The 24,364-nt window shown below is 52.1% G+C and overlaps 2 protein-coding genes across 5 annotated transcripts in view; one reads left to right on the top strand and one right to left on the bottom strand.

The window, feature by feature from the left end:
• Positions 1 to 24,364, top strand: part of CA12 (carbonic anhydrase 12) — a 54,042-nt gene that overhangs the window by 22,446 nt on the left and 7,232 nt on the right. For all 4 annotated transcript variants that reach the window (XM_079768212.1, XM_079768211.1, XM_079768210.1 and 1 more), the window contains exons 3-8: positions 11,979 to 12,158; positions 12,966 to 13,108; positions 15,530 to 15,625; positions 16,509 to 16,572; positions 16,796 to 16,953; positions 18,156 to 18,282. In XM_079768212.1, the coding sequence (XP_079624338.1) occupies positions 11,979 to 12,158; positions 12,966 to 13,108; positions 15,530 to 15,625; positions 16,509 to 16,572; positions 16,796 to 16,953; positions 18,156 to 18,282 (768 nt within the window). The remainder of the gene's footprint in view (positions 1 to 11,978; positions 12,159 to 12,965; positions 13,109 to 15,529; positions 15,626 to 16,508; positions 16,573 to 16,795; positions 16,954 to 18,155; positions 18,283 to 24,364) is intronic.
• The window catches only part of APH1B (aph-1 homolog B, gamma-secretase subunit), a 66,147-nt gene continuing 49,085 nt past the window's right edge, over positions 7,303 to 24,364 (bottom strand). The window contains exon 7 of the mRNA XM_079768214.1: positions 7,303 to 7,441. The gene's annotated coding sequence lies outside the window, so the exon portion shown is untranslated. The remainder of the gene's footprint in view (positions 7,442 to 24,364) is intronic.

The raw sequence follows: 24,364 nt of genomic DNA, 5'->3' as shown, positions 1-24,364 counted from the left end.
AATGCACGAAATTCGTGTGAGAGTAGGCCTTCCTTCTCCCAGCTGCCGGCACCGGCTTCCCTCTGGCACCCGGGACCCGGGCTTCCCTCGCAGCCCCTCGCAGCCCTGGCTTCGTCTGGACGGTTGTCCGGAAGGATGTCCGGACAGTCGTTCTGCTGTTCGGCCTAATTAGCATATTAGCTCTTTACTATATAGGATTATTTGAAGTTCCCCCTTTTCATTCAGAAGCCTGTTACAAATCACAGCCTCGTTGACCCCTGGACTCTCATTTCCAGGAAGAGGATGTAGTCCCTCCGTCTTCCTCTCTGCCAGCTCCAGTCCCAGCTCGTTTTCTAAAACCCACACAGAACACCAGTGCTCAGTCTCAGTCAACAACTGTTTTATAGAGTCAAATATTTAAACTACAACAAAAGCAACAAATAGCCATTCAATGGGATATGACCCAGCCATAGAAAGGAATGAAATACCGACAAACGCTACAACCTGGGTGAACCTTGGAAACAATGTGAAAGAAGCCAGATGCAAGTTGTATAACGCCTTCTAAATGAAATATCCAGAGCAGGCAAATCCTCAGAGAGGAGGGGAGCAGATGAGCAGTTGCCAGGGGCTGGGGGAGGAGGGGAAATGGAGAGCGACTGCTTAATGGCTATGGGGTTTCCTTTGGGGTGAAAATGTTCCGGAGCTAAACAGTGGTGATGGTTGCACAACCCTGTGAATATCACTAATGGTAACTTTATATATATATAAATGTATATAATTTTACTACAATAAAAATTAATTACAGTTGACTCTTGAACAACACGGGTTTGAACTGCACAGACCCTCTTATATGTGGGTGTGTTTTTTTCCAGCAAATATACATAGGGCTGAATATTTGGTTGGTTGACCATATGATTTCACTCATATGTGGAATTTAATGAGCAAAATGAATTACCAAGCAAAATAGAGACAGACTCATAAACAGAGATCAGGCAGACAGCTCTGTTGTATGTATGTGTGTGTGTGTGTGTGTGTGTGTGTGTGTGTGTGTAGCAAAAAAGAAAAAAAAGAGTGAACTCATGGACATGGACAAGCGTATGGTGATTGCGGGTGGTGGGGGAGGGGTGGGTGGAGGTGGACGAGGGCATAGAGGGGTTAATGATGATGGATAAAATAAAATATTAAAAAAATACATATGGTTGGTGGAATCTGACTTCACAGATTCAACCAACCGCAGATCAAAAGCAGTATTTTCCATCCCCGGCTGGGAATCCCGGGAAGTGGATGGCCAACAGAATGCACTGTGCCACGCCATTTTATATAAGGGGCTTGAACATCTGGGATTTTGGTGTGGGGGAGGGTTGTCCCTGAGGATACCGAGGGACTACTGTAGTTCTAGGGGAGTTAAAAGTTATACAAGGATTTCAACTGCACGGGGGAGCCCAGGAGGTGTCAATGCCCCTAACCCCTAAGTTATTCAAGGGCCAACTATAATTTTTTTATTTTTAAAAAAGCAACCTTACCTGACACGGGAGAGTACGGCGCCCTGGCTTCACCCACAAAGCCGCGACCTGCTGAGAAGGGCTTTCCACCCGGGCTCTTCCCTCTGGCTGCACGTTAGACTCACCTGGCAGCTCTTTAATAAATTAAAGCCTTCTGTATTTGGGCCCCACCTGGGACCAATTAAACCAGATCCAGGGTCTGGGCCCAGGGCAAAGTTAGGAGTTTTGGGAGATTCCAGTGTGCACCCAGGGTTGAGAAATGCTGCTCTAGACCCAGGGGTCTCAAAGTGTGGTCCACAGACTGGCAACAGCACCTGGGAACCTGTTAGAAATACAGATTCTGGGGCTCCAGCCCAAACCTGCTCTGTCAGGCACTCTGAGGGTGGGGCCCAGCAATCAGTGTTAACAAGCCACCCAGGGGATTCTGATGCACACTCAAGCTTGACAACCACTCTTCAGAGTCTAGTCCAAGTAAATTACAGAAAGTTTTACTCAACCAATGAGTGTTTCCTGAGCATGGGCAATAAGTTTGGTTCTGTGCTGTGAAAATATAGAGACTTTCCTCGACTCTCCTCTATATAATGGGTTAGATTCTTAGGAAAGAACTTGTACATTAAATTGAGATGAGCCTTTTTATGGCTGAATAATATTCCATTGTATGCGTATGCCACATTTTATCTACTCACATGTTGATGGGCACTTAGGTGTTGATGGATAATTTTCACCTTTTGGCTATTATGAATAATTCTGCTGTGAATATTAATGTATAGCTATCTGTTTGAGACCCTTGCTTTCAATTCCTTTGAGTCTATACCTAGTAGAATTGCTGAATCTCGTGATAACTGTATGTTTAACTTTTTTAAGGAACCACCAAACTTTTTCACAGTGGTTGTACTATTTTATATTCCCACCAGGAATATGTGTTTGGGATGATGGGAAAAGTTCTGGAAGTGGATATTGGTGCTGGTTGCACAACAGTGTGAATGTACTTAATGCCACTGAATTCACTTATAAACAATTAAAAGTCATTGCTGTAATTTATATTTTACCACAATAAAAAACGATTAATGACATGAGCCAAGAAAATGGGTTTAGAAAAGCAAGTTATGCTCCCCCTGGTCAACAAGAGTCATAGTCTTTTTATGAGCAGGAGGTCTGGCTCCACTGTGCTTTTAAAAAAGACTATTTCCACATCAACCACGATTCCTTTGTGAATGAGTCAGAGAAGAGCAAAGGGAATATGGTGACGTGGGCCAGACTAGGTTTCAGTCTTGAGATTAGGCCGTTACCACTGAAGAAACCTGTCTAACTTATTAGTGGCTCGTTGTTGTTCAAAAACCATTTATTGAACCCTTCAGTGTGCCAGGCTCTGTGTAGGAGTCAGGGATACAAGAATGAATGAGCTGAGAGCCTAGTGCAGTGGTCCTCAACCTTCATCCAGCATCAGAATCACCCGGTGGGCTTGTTCAATGGCAGATGCCTGGTGCCCCTCCAGAGTGTCTGATTCACAGGTCTGGGGTGGGGCCCAACAATCTGCATTTCAAACAAGCTCCCCAGTGGTGATGATGATGGTGCTTGTCCAGGGACTACACTTTGAGAGCCGCTGGTCTACTGGGGTAGAAAGACATAAAATATGATTTTGATAAGTGTAGTGCTGCTAGGAAAGAAAGATGCAAAGGGCTCTCTAGGAGAGAGGTGGGCTGCAGAGCTTCTCCACAGTGGACACTCTCAAAGAAGGTGGCAGGGATGGAGGAGCGGAAGCAAACAGTTGCCACCCATTTGCCTTTGGCAGCCTGCAAACCCCATGCTCCTCCCCATAAAAGCCTTCCCTCCAGCCCGGCAGATGGGGCTCAGTGGCTGAGCATCGACCAGGAGGTTGAGGTTCGATTCCTGGTCAGAGCACACGCCCGGGTTGTGGGCTTGATCCCCAGTGTGTGGTGTGCTGGAGGCAGCCGATTAATAATTCTCTCTCATCCTTGATGTTTCTATCTCTCCCTCTCTGAAATATATATTTAACATATATATATAAAGCCTTCCTTCCAGAAAGAACCTGACAGAGTCCCCTGTTCTCCACCCACTCCCTGGACCTCTCCTCTCCCTCCACCCCAACAATATTGCAGACGGATTATGGCGGGGAGGGGGAACAGACTCTAGATGTGGCAAGGCGGAGAAGAAGGACTTCCCGAGGACTCTGAGTTAAGGTGATAACCCCGGGCTTGCGGTGTACGTCTTCCCACCTCCAGCCTGCGAGACTGGCCCCCACTGCCATGGCTAAACCGGAAATGATACCAAGAGTGGCTTGGCAGGACTTTACCCAATCCCTGTCCCTGTCCTCACTCTCAAGCTGATCCAAACAAAAACTGAAATAAGAAAAAGGTTGATTTAAAGCATGGATTAAAGCACCGTTAGGAAACGTTTCCATTGGTATTGATCAGTATCATAACATCCCAGGAAGACTGATGGGCCCGCAATGGCAGTCCTGCTCGAAGCTTTCTCAGTAATAAGTAACCCTGACCCTCTAGCCCGTGCTCACCGCCCTCGCTCCGACTCATTTGTAGCATTAATGGGGGAAAAGCTTCAACACCAGTTTGGTTCCTTGGCTTCTGCTTGTTTATAATAAAATCATAAGACCTCGTCCATCAATCATTAACCCACACCCCTGCTGGCCTCCTTTCCTTCTGATCACCTTTGCAGGCCTGCTGAGTTCCAGGATTTCTGATGGGTTTTCACTCCCTGGGTTTCCTCTCCAAGCAGGCTTCAGTGTTCTGGTCTGATCCATTCAGCAAACATTAGCTGAGTGCCTCCTTCAGCCCAGAGTTAATTTCTACCTCTGCTGGCTGGGTCCATCCCCTACTATCTGCTCAGGGCCACACTCCATTAATGAGCTTCTCTCTCTCTCCTGATCCACCTTCCTTCTCTACTCCCATTGTTTCTGCGTAGAAATATGCTCAAATCTCTCCATTAAAACACCAAAGTTTTACTGTTACCTTCATCTTCCTATAATGCATATGTGTGTATGCACCCACACTCTTCTCTCATTCCTTTTGGCTAGATTTCTGAAATGAGCTTCAGAAATCCTTCAAATCAATTCGTTAAGCATTTAGTAAGTGCCACTATGTGCTCAGACTTGGGGGAGAGATGTGACAAAAGTTCCAGTCTTCAAAAGGTCTTTGAAGCGTGCAGACTTGGAGTTCTAGTCTGGAACAGGTTTATGCTCTACTGGAGACGACAGTCCTGGGTGAAACAGGTTAAATGACAATTCCAGTCACTGTACCAACGGAGGCTGGCTAAGGTGTTCAGGGTCGGGAATAAGCACTGGAGTAGCTTTGGCAGAACTTGAGCTGGACTTTGAGGAGTGGACAAGATTTGGAAAGCTGAAGAGGAAAGAAGAAAGCATTTCATTCAATTTTTTAGCCTAAGAACATTTGGGAAGGGTGGTTAGCACAGCTTGTTCTGAGGATGAGGGAGCTGGCCTGAGCAAGGGGGCCGACTGGGAAGGCCTTGACTGTCTGAAGGGTTTTTAGGTCATGACAGACGGCTATGGTTCTGCCTTGTTTTATTGAGGTGAGATAGGGCATGCTGTAGGAAAGGGAGTGGAGAGATGGAGTAGGGCCACAGAAGCAGGGCTGCACCTGGTTAAATCTGGTTATTAGAAAGGAGATTGGCAGCTCACAGGAAAGAGTGAGGCAGGGACCCTGCAGGGAGCCTTTGCAGTGTGACCTGGTGAGGGCCTAACCTGGAGTGTGGAGGTGATGGAAACTTGACTTCAGGACCTGATGGTGGTGATGGAAACTTGATTTCAGGACCTGGAGGAGGTGGTGGTGATGATGGAAACCTGACTCCAGGACCTGGTGGAGGTGGTAGAGGTGATGGACACCTGACTCCAGGACCTGGTGGAGGTGGTAGAGGTGATGGACACCTGACTCCAGGGCCTGGTGGAGGTGGTGGAGGTGATGGACACCTGACTCCAGGGCCTGGTGGAGGTGATGGAAACCTGACTCCAGGACCTGGTGGAGGTGGTGGTGGTGATGGAAACTTGATTCCAGGGCCTGGAGGAGGTGGTGGTGGTGATGGACACCTGACTCCAGGACGTGGTGGAGGTGGTGGTGGTGATGGAAACCTGACTCCAGGACCTGGTAGAGGTGGTGGTGGTGATGGACACCTGACTCCAGGACCTGGTGGAGGTGGTAGAGGTGATGGACACCTGACTCCAGGACTTGGTGGAGGTGATGGAAACTTGATTTCAGGACCTGGAGGAGGTGGTGGAGGTGATGGAAACCTGACTCCAGGACCTGGTGGAGGTGGTAGAGGTGATGGACACCTGACTCCAGGACTTGGTGGAGGTGATGGAAACCTGACTCCAGGACCTGGTGGAGGTGGTGGTGGTGATGGAAACTTGATTCCAGGACCTGGAGGAGGTGGTGGTGGTGATGGAAACCTGACTCCAGGGCCTGGTGGAGGTGATAGAAACTTGACTCCAGGACGTGGTGGAGGTGGTGGTGGTGATGGAAACTTGACTTCAGGACCTGGTGGAGGTGGTAGAGGGGATGGACACCTGACTCCAGGACTTGGTGGAGGTGATGGAAACCTGACTCCAGGACCTGGTGGAGGTGGTGGTGGTGATGGAAACCTGACTCCAGGGCTTGTTGGAGGTGGTGGAGGTGATGGAGGTGATGGAAACTTCACTCTAGGACCTGGTGGAGGTGATGGAAACATGATTCCAGGACCTGGTGAAGGTGGTGGAGGTGATGGAAACATGACTCCAGGGCCTGGTGGAGGTGGTGGTGGTGATGGAAACCTGACTCCAGGGCCTGGTGGAGGTGATAGAAACTTGACTCCAGGACGTGGTGGAGGTGGTGGTGGTGATGGACACCTGACTCCAGGACCTGGTGGAGGTGGTGGTGGTGATGGACACCTGACTCCAGGACCTGGTAGAGGTGGTGGTGGTGATGGACACCTGACTCCAGGACCTGGTAGAGGTGGTGGTGATGGAAACATGACCCCAGGACCTGGTGGAGGTGGTGGTGGTGATGGAAACCTGACTCCAGGGCTTGTTGGAGGTGGTGGAGGTGATGGAAACTTCACTCTAGGACCTGGTGGAGGTGATGGAAACATGATTCCAGGACCTGGTGAAGGTGGTGGAGGTGATGGAAACTTGACTCCAGGGCCTGGAGGAGGTGGTGGTGGTGATGGAAACATGACTCCAGGACCTGGTGGAGGTGGTGGTGGTGATGGACACCTGACTCCAGGGCCTGGTGGAGGTGATAGAAACTTGACTCCAGGACGTGGTGGAGGTGGTGGTGATGATGGAAACTTGACTTCAGGACCTGGTGGAGGTGGTAGAGGTGATGGACACCTGACTCTAGGGCCTGGTGGAGGTGGTGGTGGTGATGGAAACCTGACTCCAGGACCTGGTAGAGGTGGTGGTGGTGATGGAAACATGACTCCAGGACCTGGTGAAGGTGGTGGAGGTGATGGAAACTTGACTCCAGGGCCTGGAGGAGGTGGTGGTGGTGATGGAAACATGACTCCAGGACCTGGTGGAGGTGGTGGTGGTGATGGACACCTGACTCCAGGGCCTGGTGGAGGTGGTGGTGGTGATGGAAACCTGACTCCAGGGCCTGGTGGAGGTGATAGAAACTTGACTCCAGGACGTGGTGGAGGTGGTGGTGGTGATGGAAACTTGACTCCAGGGCCTGGAGGAGGTGGTGGTGGTGATGGAAACATGACTCCAGGACCTGGTGGAGGTGGTGGTGATGATGGAAACATGACTCCAGGACCTGGTGGAGGTGGTAGAGGTGATGGACACCTGACTCCAGGGCCTAGTGGAGGAGGTGGTGGTGATGGACACCTGACTCCAGGACCTGGTAGAGGTGGTGGTGGTGATGGAAACTTGACTCCAGGGCCTGGTGGAGATGATGGAAACTTGACTCCAGGATCAAATGAGGGCAAAGAATGGACTGAGTCAGCCTGGCTCTGAGATTTTGAGTCTTGGAAGAGTGGGTCCAATTGTTCTCTGATGAGGCATTGCTCCATTCAGTTCAGATATAGGTCATAACACAGCAACTAGCTGCTATATGTGGATCTTATTTGAATCCTGAATTTTACAAATAAATCATTACGAATTTTGAGAAAAATTGAAAAATTTTAATTTTGTCTGGATTTGATATCATTAAGGAATTAATTGTTTTCTTTTTAAGAGTGGTAATAATATTTTGAATCCTTATGTTTTGGAGAGACATACTGAAATATGTACTAATGACATATATTTGGATTCATTTCAGAATTATCCAAGAACAGGGGAGTGTAGGAATAGGATAGATGAAGCCAGATTGACTATGCATTGTTAGTGGTTGAAGCTTGGGGTGTGCTCTCCTCTCTACTGTTGTATACATATGAAATTTTCCATGAAAAAATTCTGGGCCTCGGGTAATGCAAGTCTTGTAGCCTGGGCCTGATTGTTTCCAATCAGAAATCACAAGAGGCATTTCAAACTGTGCCATGTTAATCTCTTGTTACATTTCAAAACAGAAATTCGGTCCTCTTCTGTTTTGCCTAAAGCAGTTCAAGTCATGAACTGGGAAGAAATAATGCCTTGCTTTTATGTGGAAACAAACTGGGAGATACACATGATCTCCTTTATCATGATCATGGGAGGAATCCAACCAATCGAAGAGGCAAAGCCAACCCTCAAGAGAAAAGCCACATTTTTAGGTAGCTGGAAATAAATGCTTCTTTTGGAAGAGTTGGTCCCAAGGGAAGTCTTCTGGCAGCAGACACAAGGCATGCGTGTGAAAGCTGAGACTGTGTTGAAAAATTACAGCCTGAGCTTCAACTACCAGTGAAGAGGCTGGTGCTACTGTGGAGGTGCGTCACACATTGCCAGGCAGAGCCTGGGGGCAGAAAGGAGCCTCCCACTGACACCCTGATACTAGTCTGGTGCCCACCCACATGGCACCTCATTCTCACAAGCCACAAAGGTGGAGGCTGCTTTGACAACGTCCCCAGTCGTGTGAGAAGGGGACGCCAGCCATCACATGCTGGTGGAGGGTCCCAGGAATCGCCATGAAGCCCATACTTGGCAGGCCATCTCCCAGGCTACAGGGCAGCGACCAGGTTTCTTTTGCAGTGAGTGGTCCCAGGCAGAACAAATTGTCATACATGTTAACTAGAAAGCTAGGAGGGCAAATTTTGAACTTGAGGGGAAAAATTATATCTGGGAATGGAAGGCTAGGAGATTAATGTAGGTGTGTACTTCCCTGGGGACAAACAAGCACTCAATTAGCATGAGAATGCCTCGCAGTGAGCACGCAAGGGCCTGCTCTGTGCCAGACATTGCGGTCAAGGCAAGATGAGTGAGCCATGGTTCTTGTCTTCAAGAAGAGCATAGGAAGGGAGGAGACAGGTGCACAGAATCTTCTGGGAAAGTGCTGAAACAGAGGGCATGTCAGTCCTGTGACTCAGGCAGGGTAATTCAGCCAAAGTCTAACTTTGGGCAAATCGGTTCATCTCATTTTCATCTATAAAATGGGGCAATTCTTGCCTTGCTCACATGGTAGAGTTGTAGAGCTGTAAGGAGCTAGACCGTTAAAATAACAACAACAACAACAACGATAAGTAAAGAAGTTTCAGTAGCCCCACTGGCCTGGTTTAATGGTTGAGTGTTGACCTATGAACCAGGAGGTCACAGTTCAATTCTTGGTCAGGGCACATGCCCTGGGTTGTGGGCTCAATCCCCAATGTGGGGCCTGCAGGAGGCAGCGATCAATGATTCTCTCTCATCATTGATGTTTTTATCTCTATCCCTCTCCCTTCCTCTCTGAAATCAAAATACCTTATATATAAAAAAGCATCAGCAGTTGCATCAGCAGCTGCAGGAGTAGCCCTCTTATCTAAGGGCCTGTGACTGGCACTCATGGACGAGTGCCCTCTGTGGACGGCAGCCAAGACCATGGGTAGGTTCCTGATGCAGATGCTGCCCACTCTCCAGCCAGCCCTGGAGTAGCGGCGCCCTGTAACCTCATTCCCATAGTTGGTTCCTTGTCACATGCCCAGGAGCTGCTGTGGCATGAGCAACCCTCTCCAACTCGTTCAAACTCGCCTGATTCAGAGGGTGAAGGCGCTTAGTTCTAGTAATCTTAATAAATCCAGAGCTTGAAAGCCAGAAGGGATGTTTGGAACATGCTGTCCAATCCTCCCATTTGTACGCAGGGCAAAGGAGACTTAGGCAGGATGTCACCGGCTTGAGGTCACTGAGGTGGTGGGACAGCTGGTGCCAGAATCTGGTTCTCCGACTGTCCTGGTCCAGGAGAGCTGCTTCTCTTTCCTGGGAGGTTTGGCCACCACTGCTGCCTTTTATAACCTTGGTCTTTTCCTGTCTCCACATACCTCATTCAGCCTAACGTCCAAGGAAGAGTAGTTAGAACAAAATAAAGGAGAAAAGTTCTTCCCAAGCTTTTCCCCAAGCTCTCTGTTCTCCAGGATCGTTCATCCTTCGGAAAATGTTTTCTAAATGCCTGTCATGTGTGTGGCCCCCGTCACAACCCGGGTTCACAGAGATGAAAAGGAGATGTCTCAGTCTCCAAGGAGCTCCTGGGGCAGTCAGCACTAAAATGCTCTCTTCGTGAAAACTCTGCTCTAGGAAGAGAACGTCCTTCTTCTAACCTGGTTCCCTTGAGTCACGCATGCACGGAGAAGTCCTCTCATGGCCTCTTTTCTTCCTGAGAATTTCCATTCATGCCCATCTGGCAGCTTCTGCCACCTGGACCCTGGGCCCAGGCGGTGTAGTGAGCAGAGAAAAGGCCTTACTCTGGAGGGCCTGCCCCCACTCCGTGAGCCTCTTCCTGGCCCTTAGGGTTTGCATGACACCTCAGGATTGCTTCCTCCCTGCTCCCTCCTGTCCCTGAAGAATTTGGTTTGCCCTCAGCTGAATCACTGTCTTCCCCCAGTCTGCCCCATTGCTTTGGTTCCTCCAGCCTCTCCCCAGTCACCATCTTGGTGCAGCTGAGCTGCCTTGAGTCCAGCGCTTTGAGGCCTTGGCTACAAAAACAGCATAGTTCAGTGGGAACTCTGACTGACGTGTGCACGTGAGGAAACGTGTCCAGTGAAAGGTTGGCCTGGAGAGTCTGACATCCCTTCCAGCTCTAGCATTTCTGAAAAGGTATATGCAAAGGTTAACAGACTGGAAGGTTCTAGAAGGGTTCTACTGTGTGTGTCCAGACCTAGCACCAACTCCTCGCAGCATTTTAAATGAATGTGGGCACTGAGTTTTGCTTCTGACTCTCCTTACTCTCAGAAGAGGTCTCCTGGTTAGAGATTGCAGTGCAGGGAACCAGGGTGCTGAGGGCCAGGACACACACTCACACTCTTGTTGTCTATGGAAGGGTCCCCAGAAGAAGTGGTGCTCCTTCCTCCTCTGCTCTAGTTAACACCCTTCTCTGTGCTGAACACTGATGAATGGACCCCCGAAGGCAATGCTGGGTTCCCAACCCCGAGAGGGCCCACAGGGCACCACCATCTACTCCAACAAGCCGTGACATGCCAATTATTTGCTCTTCTGGAGAAACCTCAGCCTGAAATCTGTTTAATTGCCATGGAGATAATCTTTTAAACATAGCTTTTACATTCTTTAAAGACTTTTCCCTGTGGGAGTGAGAAGGTTTATCTGACCGTGGGACGGGATTATTCATTTTCATTTCCAGAGGGAGGACTATCACCTGGTAGTCATCAGGGGGCCTGTGCCATGGAGGATTTATTTTAAGTCTATGCCTCTTCACTGATAGTTTGTCAATGAGGTTGTAATAATTAGTTTGTAGTACTGTCATACTTTTTCTCAGTATAAACCTTGCACTTGGCTCTGCGATTCCAGGCCTGAATTACTTGATGTTTGAAAAGTATCCCTATCAGGTTGGGTTCTGTATTTACCCTGGACGTGGGTTTCAAGAGCCAATATCCTCAAGGGTTTCCTCTCAGGAAGATCATACCTATAAATCCATTAGCCTCAAAGACCTACCTGGTAGGTCTGCAGTCAGTCCGACACCGATTTTTCCCATCTGGGCATCCGAGCAGATTCATTAAGTTCTTCCCACTAGAATGCAAGCTTGGGCCAGCAGGGGCTCCAGTTGGTGTGCAACCTGGCGGCCCTAAGGCCCAGAGCGAGCCCTGCTCACAACAAGTAGACTGTGAAAGTCAGCAGGTCTTCATGTGGAGAGGATGTGCTGTATCAAAATAGGAACAATGTACAGAATAAAGCAGAGCTGGTGGGCTCACATCCCTGGTCTGCTGCTCTAGTCCTTTCCCCACATCACTACCAGCAAGTGGTCTGGGGCATTGGCTGCACCTGGTTCTGTAGGCTGAGCTCTCTGGGCCTCGGAGAATAGACCTCTGGGGAGTAAGAAGATAATAGGTGTAATTCTATTGAACGCAGAATTACAAGGTTAGAAAAAAAATTGTTTGTGGAAACCAGATTAAACCTTGGGCTTGAATCTCTCCTTCCAGGTCCTGCTGGGGAGAAGAGCTGGCCCAAGAACTACCCGTCCTGTGGGGGCCTGATGCAGTCCCCAATAGACCTGCACAGTGACATCCTCCAGTACGATGCCAGCCTGGGGCCCCTTGAGTTCCAGGGCTATAACGTGTCTGCCAACGAGCAATTAACCCTGACCAACAATGGCCACTCAGGTGAGGGAGAGACCCCAGAGACCTGCAGGTGTCTAGCTTCCCTCAGCTGCCTGCCTGCCCTCGTCCATCTGCCGGGGAGGGGGCTCCACTGAGGCACCAGGGGGAGGGGCCCAGACCACTTCCTCCAGGGGTGCTGGGGGTTCTGGGCTCAGCCCCTTCTGCCAGGGCAGCACCTGTCAGAAGAAGCACATGTCTTCGTGTGAGAGAGGGGACAGGCCCGGGCCCCTTTGGCCATTGGCTGTGGCGTGGGAGCGAATTCTTGGGCATCATGAACTCAAAGAGCCACACAGTTCATTGCGGGCCCGCACCCAGGCTTTGGAGTCAGACAAACCTGGATCTGAATGCTGGCTTGAGCTTTCACCTGGAAAATGGGCATATGGGGGTGGGGGGAGGGGTACTGTGAAGATGAGAAAGTATGTATGTTGGGATCTGTTATCGAGTAGATGCTTCATAAATGGCAATTATTAATGTTGCTGTGATAGAATTCTACAGCTTGGCAGGCGCTTCATTAAAGGGTCTATCTTCACGGTCAGGTGTGCAATGCATGGCCATGTGAATAAGCACCCACCCGTTGGCCTAGTATCAGTGTTCCTGCCATCATTTTCCATTTTCCAAGGGGAACCAGGAAGATGCTGCTGCCGCTGGGATTGCTTTAGTGAAACGGGGGTGTTCTCAGGGACAGAGGCCCGGTTCCTGACCCGCAGGCTGTGTTTCTCGGGTCTCCGCCTTGCTGTATCCACCGGCCCCCTATATGGGACCCGAGCAGGTGCTGCCTGACTCTGAAGGTCACCTCTCCACTCCCCACAGTGAAGCTGAAGCTGCCCCCGGGCATGCACATCCGGGGCCTGCCATCCCGCTACAGTGCCACACAGCTGCACCTGCACTGGGGGGACCAGAATGACCCCCACGGCTCCGAGCACACTGTTGGTGGGAAGCACTTCGCTGCCGAGGTGAGTGGGGTGGCCAGGCTGGCAGGAGCTGCCCAGGGTGGGTGATCTGGCATTCTTCCCCTTGGCCGGTGTGCGGGAAGACCAGAGCATGGGGGTGGGGGTGCGGGGAGCTGTAAGATCAGTGACGGGGTGGGGGTGGGGGGCTCTGCCTTCATGCTCTCCACAGCCACACCCAGCCCTGTGAGCAGCGCAGGAAGGTGTAGCTACTCCGGCCACCCTGCAGCTCCCCTGTGCTGTCCAGGTCCCCTTTCTCTCCTAAACAGGCTGAGTTTGTCTCTGTATCGTGTACTGAGCCATGCTGCTCAGAAGGCAGTGCTCCCAGGGGGCACAGTGGGACACACATGCCCGTTTTCTAGACATCGCCCTGTTGGCACAGATCCCACCAGCTTGTCTAGCTGACGCACCCCCTGCTGAATTACACTGGGCTAACGGCTCCCCTGACTTCTCAGTCTTCTCCACATGCCATGTTGTTGGCGCAGGTCTTTCCTGTCCCATCTTTCCTTTCCCTGAACACGGGTTGTGCTTGGAACTTGGGACCCAAGTCCAGGGCTACTCTTTTACTTGGCCACAAACCAAGGGATGGCTGGCATCGTAATGTGCAGGGCGTCATGGCAACCAGAGACTCACCGAGGACAGCTTGGGTTGTCAACAGAGCATTGTGTTACGTAGCCCTGAAGCACTAACCCCAAATGCCAAAGGAAGACAGGAGGAGGCGCGGCGGGTGCGATGGTGGGCGAGGGGAGAGTTGCTTTACGTCAGAGCTCCCATGGACTTGAACTTGGTGTGTGTTCTGAATGTTTACAGGGCAATACGAGGAGGTAAGTACAACTGATCAGCCAGCGGAGCCCACCGTAAACACTGACATGACCGCTCTCCTCTGTTCTTAATTGCTGAACTGCTTAATGCCTCAGGCTAATGACAGGTTGAGCTGCGAATGTGGAAAGACTGTAATTCCGGCCCAGTCGCATGGCACTGCTGGAGGTGCACATATTCCAGGCCAGGCCCCTCTCTGAACCCCCAGAACTGCGAGTTCTTCCAGGCTAACTGCCGTGTGGAGGCTCCTACTTTCCCATGGGGAATAAAGGAGTTAGGGTGTCGGCCGGGAGGGTTTGGACATTTAAAAATATTTCTAGTTATTGTATTTTCCGCTATTAAGCCACATCATCAGGCCAAGAGCCTGGTGAAGATGGGCCATAGTTGTCAATAACAGAGAAAATGCACCAGGTTAACCCTAAGTGGCGGATTCTCTATGGAGGGTCCTTGGGAGTTGGAGGTCCTTCTGGATGGAGTGTGTGTAAGACAACTCCATCCTCTCAGCAGGGGCTTCCCTTCCGTTTGTATTAGACTTCACCTCCTCTCGATTTAGTCTGAACACAGTGCCCACAAGCTCAAAGGTCAGCGGTAAAAAGAAATAAGGCTCTAGGACCTCCGGGGTTTTAGCCATATAGGATTCTGTTCCGTTTGTCAAAGCGATGCCAGGCAAGGATGGTGTTGGACAATAGGGGAGGATGCATCCTTCGGGGGAGGGGGGTGGGAGGGGGGAATGGTGAAGTAGGAGCCCCTAAGAAATACTGAATAGAGGTCCACATGGAAAAAGCAATAATTTGATGCAATTTTTAAAAATTAGAAAGGGCCACTTGAAAAGTGGGGAACATGGAGCTGTATTCAATAAAATATTCTTGAATTCTAAATATAACCATATACGATGGAAAAAGAGGCAAAGAATCAACAAAAATGCATGTGTCAAACCTGTAGATCTACTTACTAATATGTTTTTTTGGGAGAACAAACGACACCACCTTTAGGATTAAAAATCAGGTTATAAACGTTGTCAGAATTTGTCCCAACAATGTCTTAATGCTTACCTAGACTTGTTTTCACTTGAGACCAAATATTAGACTTGTGATTTTCTCTACCTGAGGGATAAATGTGTGTCCTACTGAGGATACAATTACAATTAAGTTACTAGCGCAGTTAGAGGTTTACTGCCCCAGCCCCCACTGCTTCCAGATCAAGTGCATAGTGGCCAGACACATGAGGCCATTTTGCCCCGGGCTCCAGAACAAGTAAGGAAAATTAGAAGGGTGAAGTGTTCCAAAGTACCAGGCTGGTATAAAAACCCATTTGATCGTTCATTCATTCTTCATTCAGTATTAATGTGCACCTGGTACTTTCCAAGCAGGATGTCAGACACGGGGATGCAATGAATTAGTAAGATGGACAGTCTGGCCTGGCAGTTTGCAGGGGGGAATGAGGGAAAAGGGAAACTGTGGAGGCCATGAGGGAAGGGTCTGAGAGGCGTGATCTACCTGGGGGGGGGGGGGGAGGTCGGTCCTCCCCATGGGACTCCAGTCTCTTGCAAAAGCCAGAGGTTCCCACGAGTCGCCCATCCCCTCATAAGCGGCTTCTCGCCCACTGCAGCTGCACATTGTCCACTATAACTCGGACCTGTACCCCAACGCCAGCACCGCCAGTAACAAGTCAGAAGGCCTCGCCGTCCTAGCTGTTCTCATAGAGGTAAGAGAGGTTAAGAGGGGTTTTACGTGAAGTTGGAAGCTGGGATGATATCAGACTCGGCATTTGGTTCCATGCACACCTGTGTCTTGCCTCCAGAGCAGGGGGGTGTTCCCCATAGAGTTCCTTCTCTCTTGGCCTGGAGGCAGCACTTCCTGTGGCTGAGCAGCAGAACGGGGCATGTCCTTTGTGACATCGGGAAAATGAGCCCTAGCCCCCAGCCCTAATGCCTAAGGGATGGAATTGCCCAGGTGGACAGGACGTGTGAGTGTGAGTGTGTGTGAGTGTGAGCGTGTGTGAGTGTGTGTGAGTGTGTGTGTGTGTGTGTGGGGGGGGGGGGAGGTGGTGAAGTAGGAATCATTCAGTTCTGTACCACCAGATGCCTGAACTCCTGACACAACTCCAGGCATCCAAGGTCCATCCTTATGGACCCTGGAATGAGTTCTTCCCTAATCCCAGAAAATGGGAACATCTCCTGATTCCCCTGCATCATTTTCCCCTAATGAGATAGCGTGTGCCTTGTTTCTCAACATGCGCACTGCCTGACCTGGCGGCATGAGCTCAGGCTCCCTCGAGTTCCGGTCAGAGAACAAGCCTTCGGGCTCACAGCGGGTAACCGGGAGCACGGGCTACATCCCGTGCCCCGGGACACTCCAGCCCAGCACCGTGGGTGGAAACAGCACATCCTGAGCTACAGGAGGCGGGATGTTCTACCAACCCCATACCAGCCTAGAGGCCCATCATAACTGTCCTCGTGAAGGGCATTCTTCAGGGAGGCCTGGCAGCAGTGACCATGGCCCCAGCCAAGCTCTCCCATCACCACCGTCGGCCCAGGCTCGGCCTATAGGAATCTCTCCCAGTTCAGCCCGCCCTGTCTCTGTTGCAGATGGGCTCCTTCAATCCTTCCTATGACAAGATCTTCAGTCACCTTCAGCACGTCAAGTACAAAGGTGAGGGGTCCTGGGATGCCGAGTCGCCCTCTGTTGGGACGGATGTAGTGACTCCCGTGTGACCTGAAGAAAAACGGATGCTGAGGGCAGGTGTCTGGGACCAGGTCCTGGGGTCCGATGGCCCAGAAAGGGGCTCGTTCCTGTTTCTAGGCTCAGTCACAGGCTCAGCTGCTCCTCTGCTGTGCGGAGCAAGGCCGACGCATCCCCCAACCTGTCTCTCCAGGCCAAGAAGTGCACATTCCCGGCTTCAGCATTGAAGAGCTGCTTCCCGAGAGGCCGGCCGAGTACTATCGCTACAAAGGCTCCCTGACCACGCCGCCCTGCAGCCCCACGGTGCTCTGGACGGTGTTCCGGAACCCCGTGCACATTTCCCAGGAGCAGGTGAGCGTCGGCCCCTCCACGTCAGAGGCCACCAGGTATCACCGTAGCCTCCCCGGTGGCTTGCTGTCCTCACTTAGAGTTTCACTGGCTCCTATTCCAACCTCCCAAATGCCACGGGCGCCTGGGGAGCGCTGTGTGGGGCTATCAAGTCAAACGAAAACGAACCCATCTCCACCGTTCTTTAAAAAACAGTTGCTAAGTTGCATTTCCCACGATACCCCTGGGTGGATGGTGTTCACTCCCCGGTGGGAGGGAGCGCGGTTCCTTTGCAGGGGCGGAATAAAGGCAGGGTCAGGTTGAATGGGTTCAGGAACCGGGGAGCTGGGGCTGCTGCAATGAGGGAGTGGGGATCTCTGCCCTCAAGCTCGCAGTCCAGTGCGAGACGGAGGGCCAGAAGCCTGGGCAGCCGTCTCTGCCCCTCTCGCCGTACAGGTGATGAAAGTGAGGGTTAGATTTGAGGAGACTGGCGGGATCACCGCTGGCTAGTGACAGAGCCAAGCGTTCCAGGCCGCTGCCTGGCCCTCTCCGCCACAGCCTCAATTCAAGAAGAAGGTGGCCGGGGGGCCGGGGCTCAGGCCCAGCCCACCGTCACCCCCGCAGAGCGGCTCCTTTTTTCCTGTGAGCTACCGATCTGAGTAACCTAGATAAAAGGCGGCAAGTAGGCAGAAAGGAATAAAGATGGGGTGACACAAGGAGAGAAACGTGTGGGGAAGCAGTCACATCCTAACCCGAAACTGCCTTGCAAACAGACTATGTCATCCATGTGGGTAGGTGAAAACCCCATGGAACTGGCCATCCGATGACCTGGGAAGCTCTTGCCTCCTCTTGCCCTTCCTCCTGATGGGAACATCGGAATAAGCCCCAGGCCCCCCAGATTTAGAGTCGGGCCCCAAATCGGGCTCAGGAGAGCGGAGCCCCTCCAGCACCCCAGGTGTCCCTCCCTGCACACAGACGGCTGGCGGAACCTGGAGGTACCTGCACCAGCCTGCCCCAAGCCTGGGAGGTGGGACGACAGATCTCCTTACCCCGTGCCCGGTCACCAGAGGCCCGCAGGGGAGGGGCCGTCTCTGGCCTTCCCGCTGCTCTCTGCTGAGTCTCTGCCAAGGCGCTGGGGGCGGGGGGGGGGGGGCACAGTCCCCTCCTCCTGAGGTCAGGCCAGGGGGCCCTCACTCTGCCTGAGGGTGTGGGCCCCTCTCCCGCAGCTGCTGGCTCTGGAGACAGCTCTGTACTGCACACACGAGAATGACCCATCCCCCAGGGAAATGGTCAACAACTTCCGGCGGGTGCAGAAGTTTGACGAGAGGCTGGTGTACATCTCCTTCCAACAAGGTGAGGACTGCAGGCGTGGGGGGAGTGTGGTGCCAAGACATCCTTTGCCCCCGCCCCCCACAGGCTTTGTCCCGATGCCCTTGGGTGGGTTATGAGCACTCTGGCCGCCATGGGAACCAGGGTGCATGAGGAGCTATTGTGTGGGGGGTTCACTGAGATCTCCCTTCGTGCTCTTGACTTCCCTGAGCCTTTGTGGGGAGCACGCCAGGGGCAGGGCCTCGCTAAGTCCGGGAGTCTCCCACAGCTGGGACAGAGAGAATGCTCCGGGGACTCTCTGCTCTGGAGACCTGCCCCTTCTCCCGAGGCACATGGTAGCCCCGTTCATGCGATCACACGGCTCACTTCTCCTTCCAGGCTTTCTTAGCCGCAGGGCCCATCCGCAGCCTCGCTGGGTGTTCGCCACCAGCACCGTCAATGTCCAGGGTGTCCTCTGGGAGGAGGCGCGTCTGTGGGCTGAGCAGCTGGTGGTCCAGTGTGGCAGGCCCGTCCGGTGGGCAAGCGCCGGCACTCACTGCCTTTCTGCCTCCTCCCCCGGAAGCTGCTCAGGCCCCGGCACAGCAGCTACTGAAGGAAACCTAACAGTTGGCTGTATCCCTCCTGCTGTGAAAGCCCGCTCTCCCTTTTAAACCCAGAACGTAACTCCTCATCTCGACTTGCTCGGCACCTCCATCCGTACCGCAGGAAGCTAGGGGTCTGGGAAAAGGGGGGAAGGGAGCACTCCTGGGGCCCACGCCCTTCTTCAAACCTCCGAGTTTACTCTCTCCCTGCAGATGCTTGAGCTTTTCCCACCTTGGGAGTCTCAAGTGGTCAGGGAGGTCCGTGGAAGGACCACTTTACCCTCTTGCACGTCACGGTGGCCGACCTGGGCCAGGTGTGCATATTTAGAGAGGGCCCCATTAGTCCACGTGTGCCAACTCTCCTTGCCAGCTCTCCGCCTTGCTTTGTTCCTTTCTTATTGTGTGAGATTATAAATATCACCTACTAAGCTCAGTAAACATACGAAGATTGTATTTCAAAGCCCTGGTCAGAAAGCTGTAGAAGCACGCCCTTCTGAGTCACCCACCTCTGGTCGCTAGTATGTCCTCCTCTGTCAGTTGCTTAATCAAGAACTGCCCATGAATTTATCTTCTGTGTCCTCCTCGCCAGATACCACTCATTAAGGTAATTTCCCCTTTCCCCTCCATTTTCTGGCCTGAAAACGGAATCTGTGAACCACAGACCTTCCTGAAAATTGAGAGAATGTATGTGATGTGACTAAGAGAGCTCCTTAAAGGCCTCAGATGTGCAGAATTCTTCCCCTGGATCTAACCTGGATGTAACCTTCTCTTTTCCTGTTCCTCTGGAGCAGTGGTCGGCAAATTCATTAGTCAACAGAGCCAAATATCAACAGTACAACGATTGAAATTTCTTTTGAGAGCCAAATTTTTTAAACTTAAACTTCTTCTAACGCCACTTCTTCAAAATAGACTCGCCCAGGCCGTGGTATTTTGTGGAAGAGCCACATTCAAGGGGCCAAAGAGCCGCATGTGGCTTGTGAGCCGCAGTTTGCTGACCACGGCTCTGGAGTATATAGGGTCAAAGGTAAAACAGAAATTCCTCATCTCTTAAACAAAATTGAGAACTCTGCCTGCAGAGAAGGGACTTGCCCACGTAGACCGCGTGGACCTGGCTTGTGATTTGAGATGATGATCGTCTCTGTTCTCTGGGCTCGTCTATACACGTTCCCGGGGCCAGGGTGACAAATACTCCCCCGTGGTCAGGAGATGTAGGTTGAAGAACTCACTTTGTTTCCTCCCGACTGTATGATGTGGGCAAATGATGTCCCTCTTTGGCCCTGGATCCCTCGGCCGTGGAATCACAGGCTGGCCTGGTGAGCTGACCCCCTTCCAGGGAGTGTGTGCTGATCCTGAGTGGACACTAACGGCCTCCCATCCTGACTTTACGTTGCAGGGACAGTGTTTGAGGGCGGTTACAGAGGATGAGAAGAAGCCATGCAGGAACTTGAGGCTGACATCCCAAAGTAACCCCCACTTGTAACGATAAACTGTGGCGTCGGGAGTAATTAGCCATCTTCTTAGACCGGCTCAGGTCTAAGCTGGCGCTTGTAGAGTGGGCGGTGCCGTCAGGGTGCAGTGGGGAGCTTCAGTAGACCGCCCAGGTGGTGAAGGGAGCAGCCCACAGACCGAGTCCCAGCTTTTAGGACGTCATGATCAAGGCCCAAATGCAGCGTTGCCACTGCCCGCACCGCCCGGCTCAGCCAGAGCTGCTGCTGGCAAGAGCCCAGGCTGGGCCCAGCTCTCCTGGGAGTGAGACTCCACGGCAGTCCAAGGCAAACCTGTTCATTTGGAGGCTGATTATAGAAACGTGGCCAGAATTCTCCCCTCCCTCTCACTTCCAAAGGATGCGGGCAGCAAACGGGGCTGTTACCAAGGAGTAATGAGGAGGCAGCCCCCCAGGAGTGAAGCCCCAAACCAGGGCACTGCATTCACGAGGCCCTCTCACACCAGCTGCCTCAGCCAGGGGTGCAGGTGTGATGGGGGTGCAGGTGTGTGGGTGAGCCTGCTGGTCAGTGAGAGCCCGGAGCGGTTTGGACTCCATTATTTGCACACTGTCTCCGAGGCGTGTTTGCAATTAGGTGTGGCTCCCTCAGGGTTTTCTCTGGAAGTTGTCAGGAACAGCGGAGTTGGAAAACTTTGCCAGGAGAAAAGTAACCTTAAGGAAATCCTCTGGGAGAGAAAGTGCATGGACTTTGAGAGGAGGACCTGAGACTTAACCAGAGTGGGACGATTGGGGCGGAGTCCTTTAACTTGACCCTGCCTTTTCCCCGGTGTGCTCAGAAAGGAGGACAGGACCTGGGTTCTGTCCTCAAGGGGGTGTAGTCTAACCATGACTGAGCCCTACGCCAGGGCTTTCCAGCCCGTACATTTGGGGCTGGATGATTCTAGCTGTGGGGCTGTCCCGTGCACTGCAGCTTTAGCAGCGTCTGGTCTCTGCCCACCAGATGCCTGTAGCACCCCGACCTGTAACAGCCAAAGCTGTCTGCAGACGTGGCCAGATGTTTCCGGGGGCGGAGGGGCAAAACTGCCCTGACGGAGAACTACTGCCCCAGGAGTGTACAGGGACTTTTCTATCACAGGACTCCGGAGTTTTACACCACAAGCCCTGGTGGTGACTCCATTGCCACATGGCATTCTCAGTCTGGAGAAGGTTAACCCTGAAATAATAAGCTTGGGGTTTCTCGTGTCAAACAATCAAACCCAAGAGGGACTCTGGGCCCCATGTTCTTGTAGAACTTGAGTATCCTTTTTATATAATTGGGTATGTCCAAGGCTAAGAGAAATGGGTGAGAGAGAACTATTCACCCTGAAGATTACAAACCTCTTTCCCAGGGGTCCAGACGCCGCCCAGGTGGCAGCTTTCCTCATAATCCCTTCATCATTCCCCTCCCTCCCTTTAGCACAAGGTTTCCTCGCGTTGTTGCCTTTGGTTAAAATGCCCCCTCTTCACGGAGAGGTGACAGTCGGGTCAGGCACTTTCCACAGCTCCTACAAGGCGCCTCCACTAAGTGACAAAAATGGAAAGCTGGGCTGAAGAGGGGAGACAAGGCTCATTGTCCTTAAGGCGGGATCGGGAGAGAGGAGCACATCCCGGGACCATTCCCGCCTCAGGAAGTCAGATGCCCCTGTGAGGAAGGGAAGGACTGCAGAGGCGGAGTCACAGTCCGGGAGCCCAGTTCTTGGTTCCTGCAAACTGTCTCTTCTTAGCCTCAGACACCAACACTGGGTCCAGAGAGCCCGTCCAGCCTGAGTACTCACGTTGTCTAGCCCTATTTCCAACATTGAGCGACAAGAGGAAGCCAAAAAGTTTCTATAATCCTGTCTTTAGTGGGCCTGCGCTGAGCAACTGCATGTCCCCGCAGTAGGACCAGAGCTGGCTGGGGTGCAGGTAGACAGGAGCGCTGCACAGTGGTGGCGGGGAAGTGTGTGTGTGGGGGGGTCTTACCCACAGCAAATCTGTGGAGTAGCCCGATCAGATTCTGCTGGACCCTAAGGAAACCGGGTCCTTTTAGAAAACCTTTAAAAAAGAGGTAGAACCAAAAGCTTACAAAGCTAAGATGGCTAATTATCTAATGTTTCGAGACTGGAATGTATGCTCTGTGGTTATTGACCTTGTGTTTCTCAAAGTTCCTATTTATAAATAAACGCCATGAGATGGGAAAGGATCAGTTCTTCCAAAGCATCCCCATGAGAGCCCAGAGGAGCGCCTGCCTTCCAGCTGCCCCATGGGGGCTGACAGGTCAGGAGTGACCATCCACGGGCTGAGCAGCGAGTCCCAGTCCCTTCATCCAAGGCAGCTCACGACACGGCGGGCTTTCTGCGCACAGCCCGGCTAGGCTCTGTGGGGAACAGAGAGCCCGCCGTGGGCCTTACCTTGCCCCTAACAACAAGCTCTGGCCCAGAGCAGACCGTGTTCAGAAACGACAGTGGGCACAGGGGTCCGGCCGGGAGCTGGAGCTGCCTTGGCGAGGTGGCCTGTGACCTGTCCAGAGCCAGCTCCCCGGCACCCACCCACACTGTCAGCCCCCTTCTAGCATGGCAGCTGTCTCCGTGTGTGCACCCCATTTGCTTTGCCCACACTGTTCCCTTTGGAAGGCCCCTCGCCTCCTCCACCTGGAAAATCCTTTCAAAGCCCAATTGCAATCATGTCCTCCCAGAAGTCTCCCCCATCCCCCTGACGGCGACTCGGTCTCCTTCAGAGAAGCTGGCGTCACGTGCCGTCTCTGTGACTCTGAGCGCACCGTGGGGTGATTTGTTGCCACACGGAAACAGAAAGATGTCTAACTTGTCCGCACACTACAGGCGCCGTGAGGACAGGGATGATGGGCGTCTTTCTCACTTTTTGTGCCTGGCACTGTGCCTGGTGCTCATGACAAGTTTGAAAGAATGTAACCAATCCGCCTCCCTTCCCCTCCCCTCGCCAGTGTCTTCTCTGCAGAATGATTTGAACATAAGCCTGGCAGATGGTTGCAATTTAGTTTTATCTTTATTTTGCTTTGTTATCAGTTTGCCAGCATTAAAATCAATTCATTTGTTTAAGAAAAACTAAAGATGGGAACTTAGCTGCCACGCTTTGAAGGCCTGGCGGGGAGTTGCCCAGAGATGCTACCAGGCTTTCCGGGGCCCTGGCCCGATCAGGATAAAAGCCCAGTCTCACCACCACCATTCCTTCAGCAGGGAGAGCGCCCAGCACCCCAGGCCGGCACTGGAACCCGCGCCTGCTGGCCTGAGCCTTGGCCCTAGAGCGGTGTGGCTCCCTCTCCTGGGCCTGCATTCCTGCAACCTGGAGGGAGGCGGGGCGGGGGGGGGGGGAGGGGGGAGCCCGCCGTCCCTATCAGAGTCGTAGAAGACCAGTTCTCTCATGTGATCCCGTAGTAGCTTCTCGGCCGATTTATTTGTCAAAATTACTTCTTTACTGGATTATTTTTTCATAGTGTTAATAAGGAAAAGTCCCCAGGTAGGTCCTCCAAAGATGACTGAGCCCTTCTTGCCAAAGCATCATCCAGATGAGGGCTAGCATGTCGCTGACTGGAGTCTATGACTTGTATGAAGCATCACAATCAGAGTTTTACCACTTGGAATGGGATTACCCGAACGCTCCCTGCCTCTTTCCATTTTCACTGTGTAACATGGCCCCTACCCAAACCGTCCCATACTTTAAAATTATACTTCGAAAAGGACTGTATTCCTTTTTACTCAGAATTCTGTTTGAGTAAACAGAATTGCAAATAGCCTGGAAAAGGCTGGACTTGTTCCAGGAACTTCGAGCTGTGTCAACGAGGCGCTTGTTCCTCGGCTGGACTTTTCTGTTTGCACTTGAGGCCTCAGAAGCCCTCAAGAGCAGTTAAGCCGCAGCCCTCGCTCCAGCACGATGCCAGTGGAAGACGCAGCTCCTGAGCCAGCCAGACCAGGTAGCAACGCCCCCGTGGCAGGCAGCCTGCCCGTCTTCCTAAGCTGTCCCTTCCTGGGAGAGGCATGTGACAGTCACGTTCTGTATCTGTGTGGTTTCCTTCTGAGTGTCGGAT

This window comes from Cnephaeus nilssonii, assembly GCF_951640355.1.
Source record: "Cnephaeus nilssonii genome assembly, chromosome: 4".
NCBI classification, from domain to species: domain Eukaryota; kingdom Metazoa; phylum Chordata; class Mammalia; order Chiroptera; family Vespertilionidae; genus Cnephaeus; species Cnephaeus nilssonii.
Note: the sequence above shows the minus strand (reverse complement) of the source record. Positions and strands in the feature narration are given on the sequence as shown.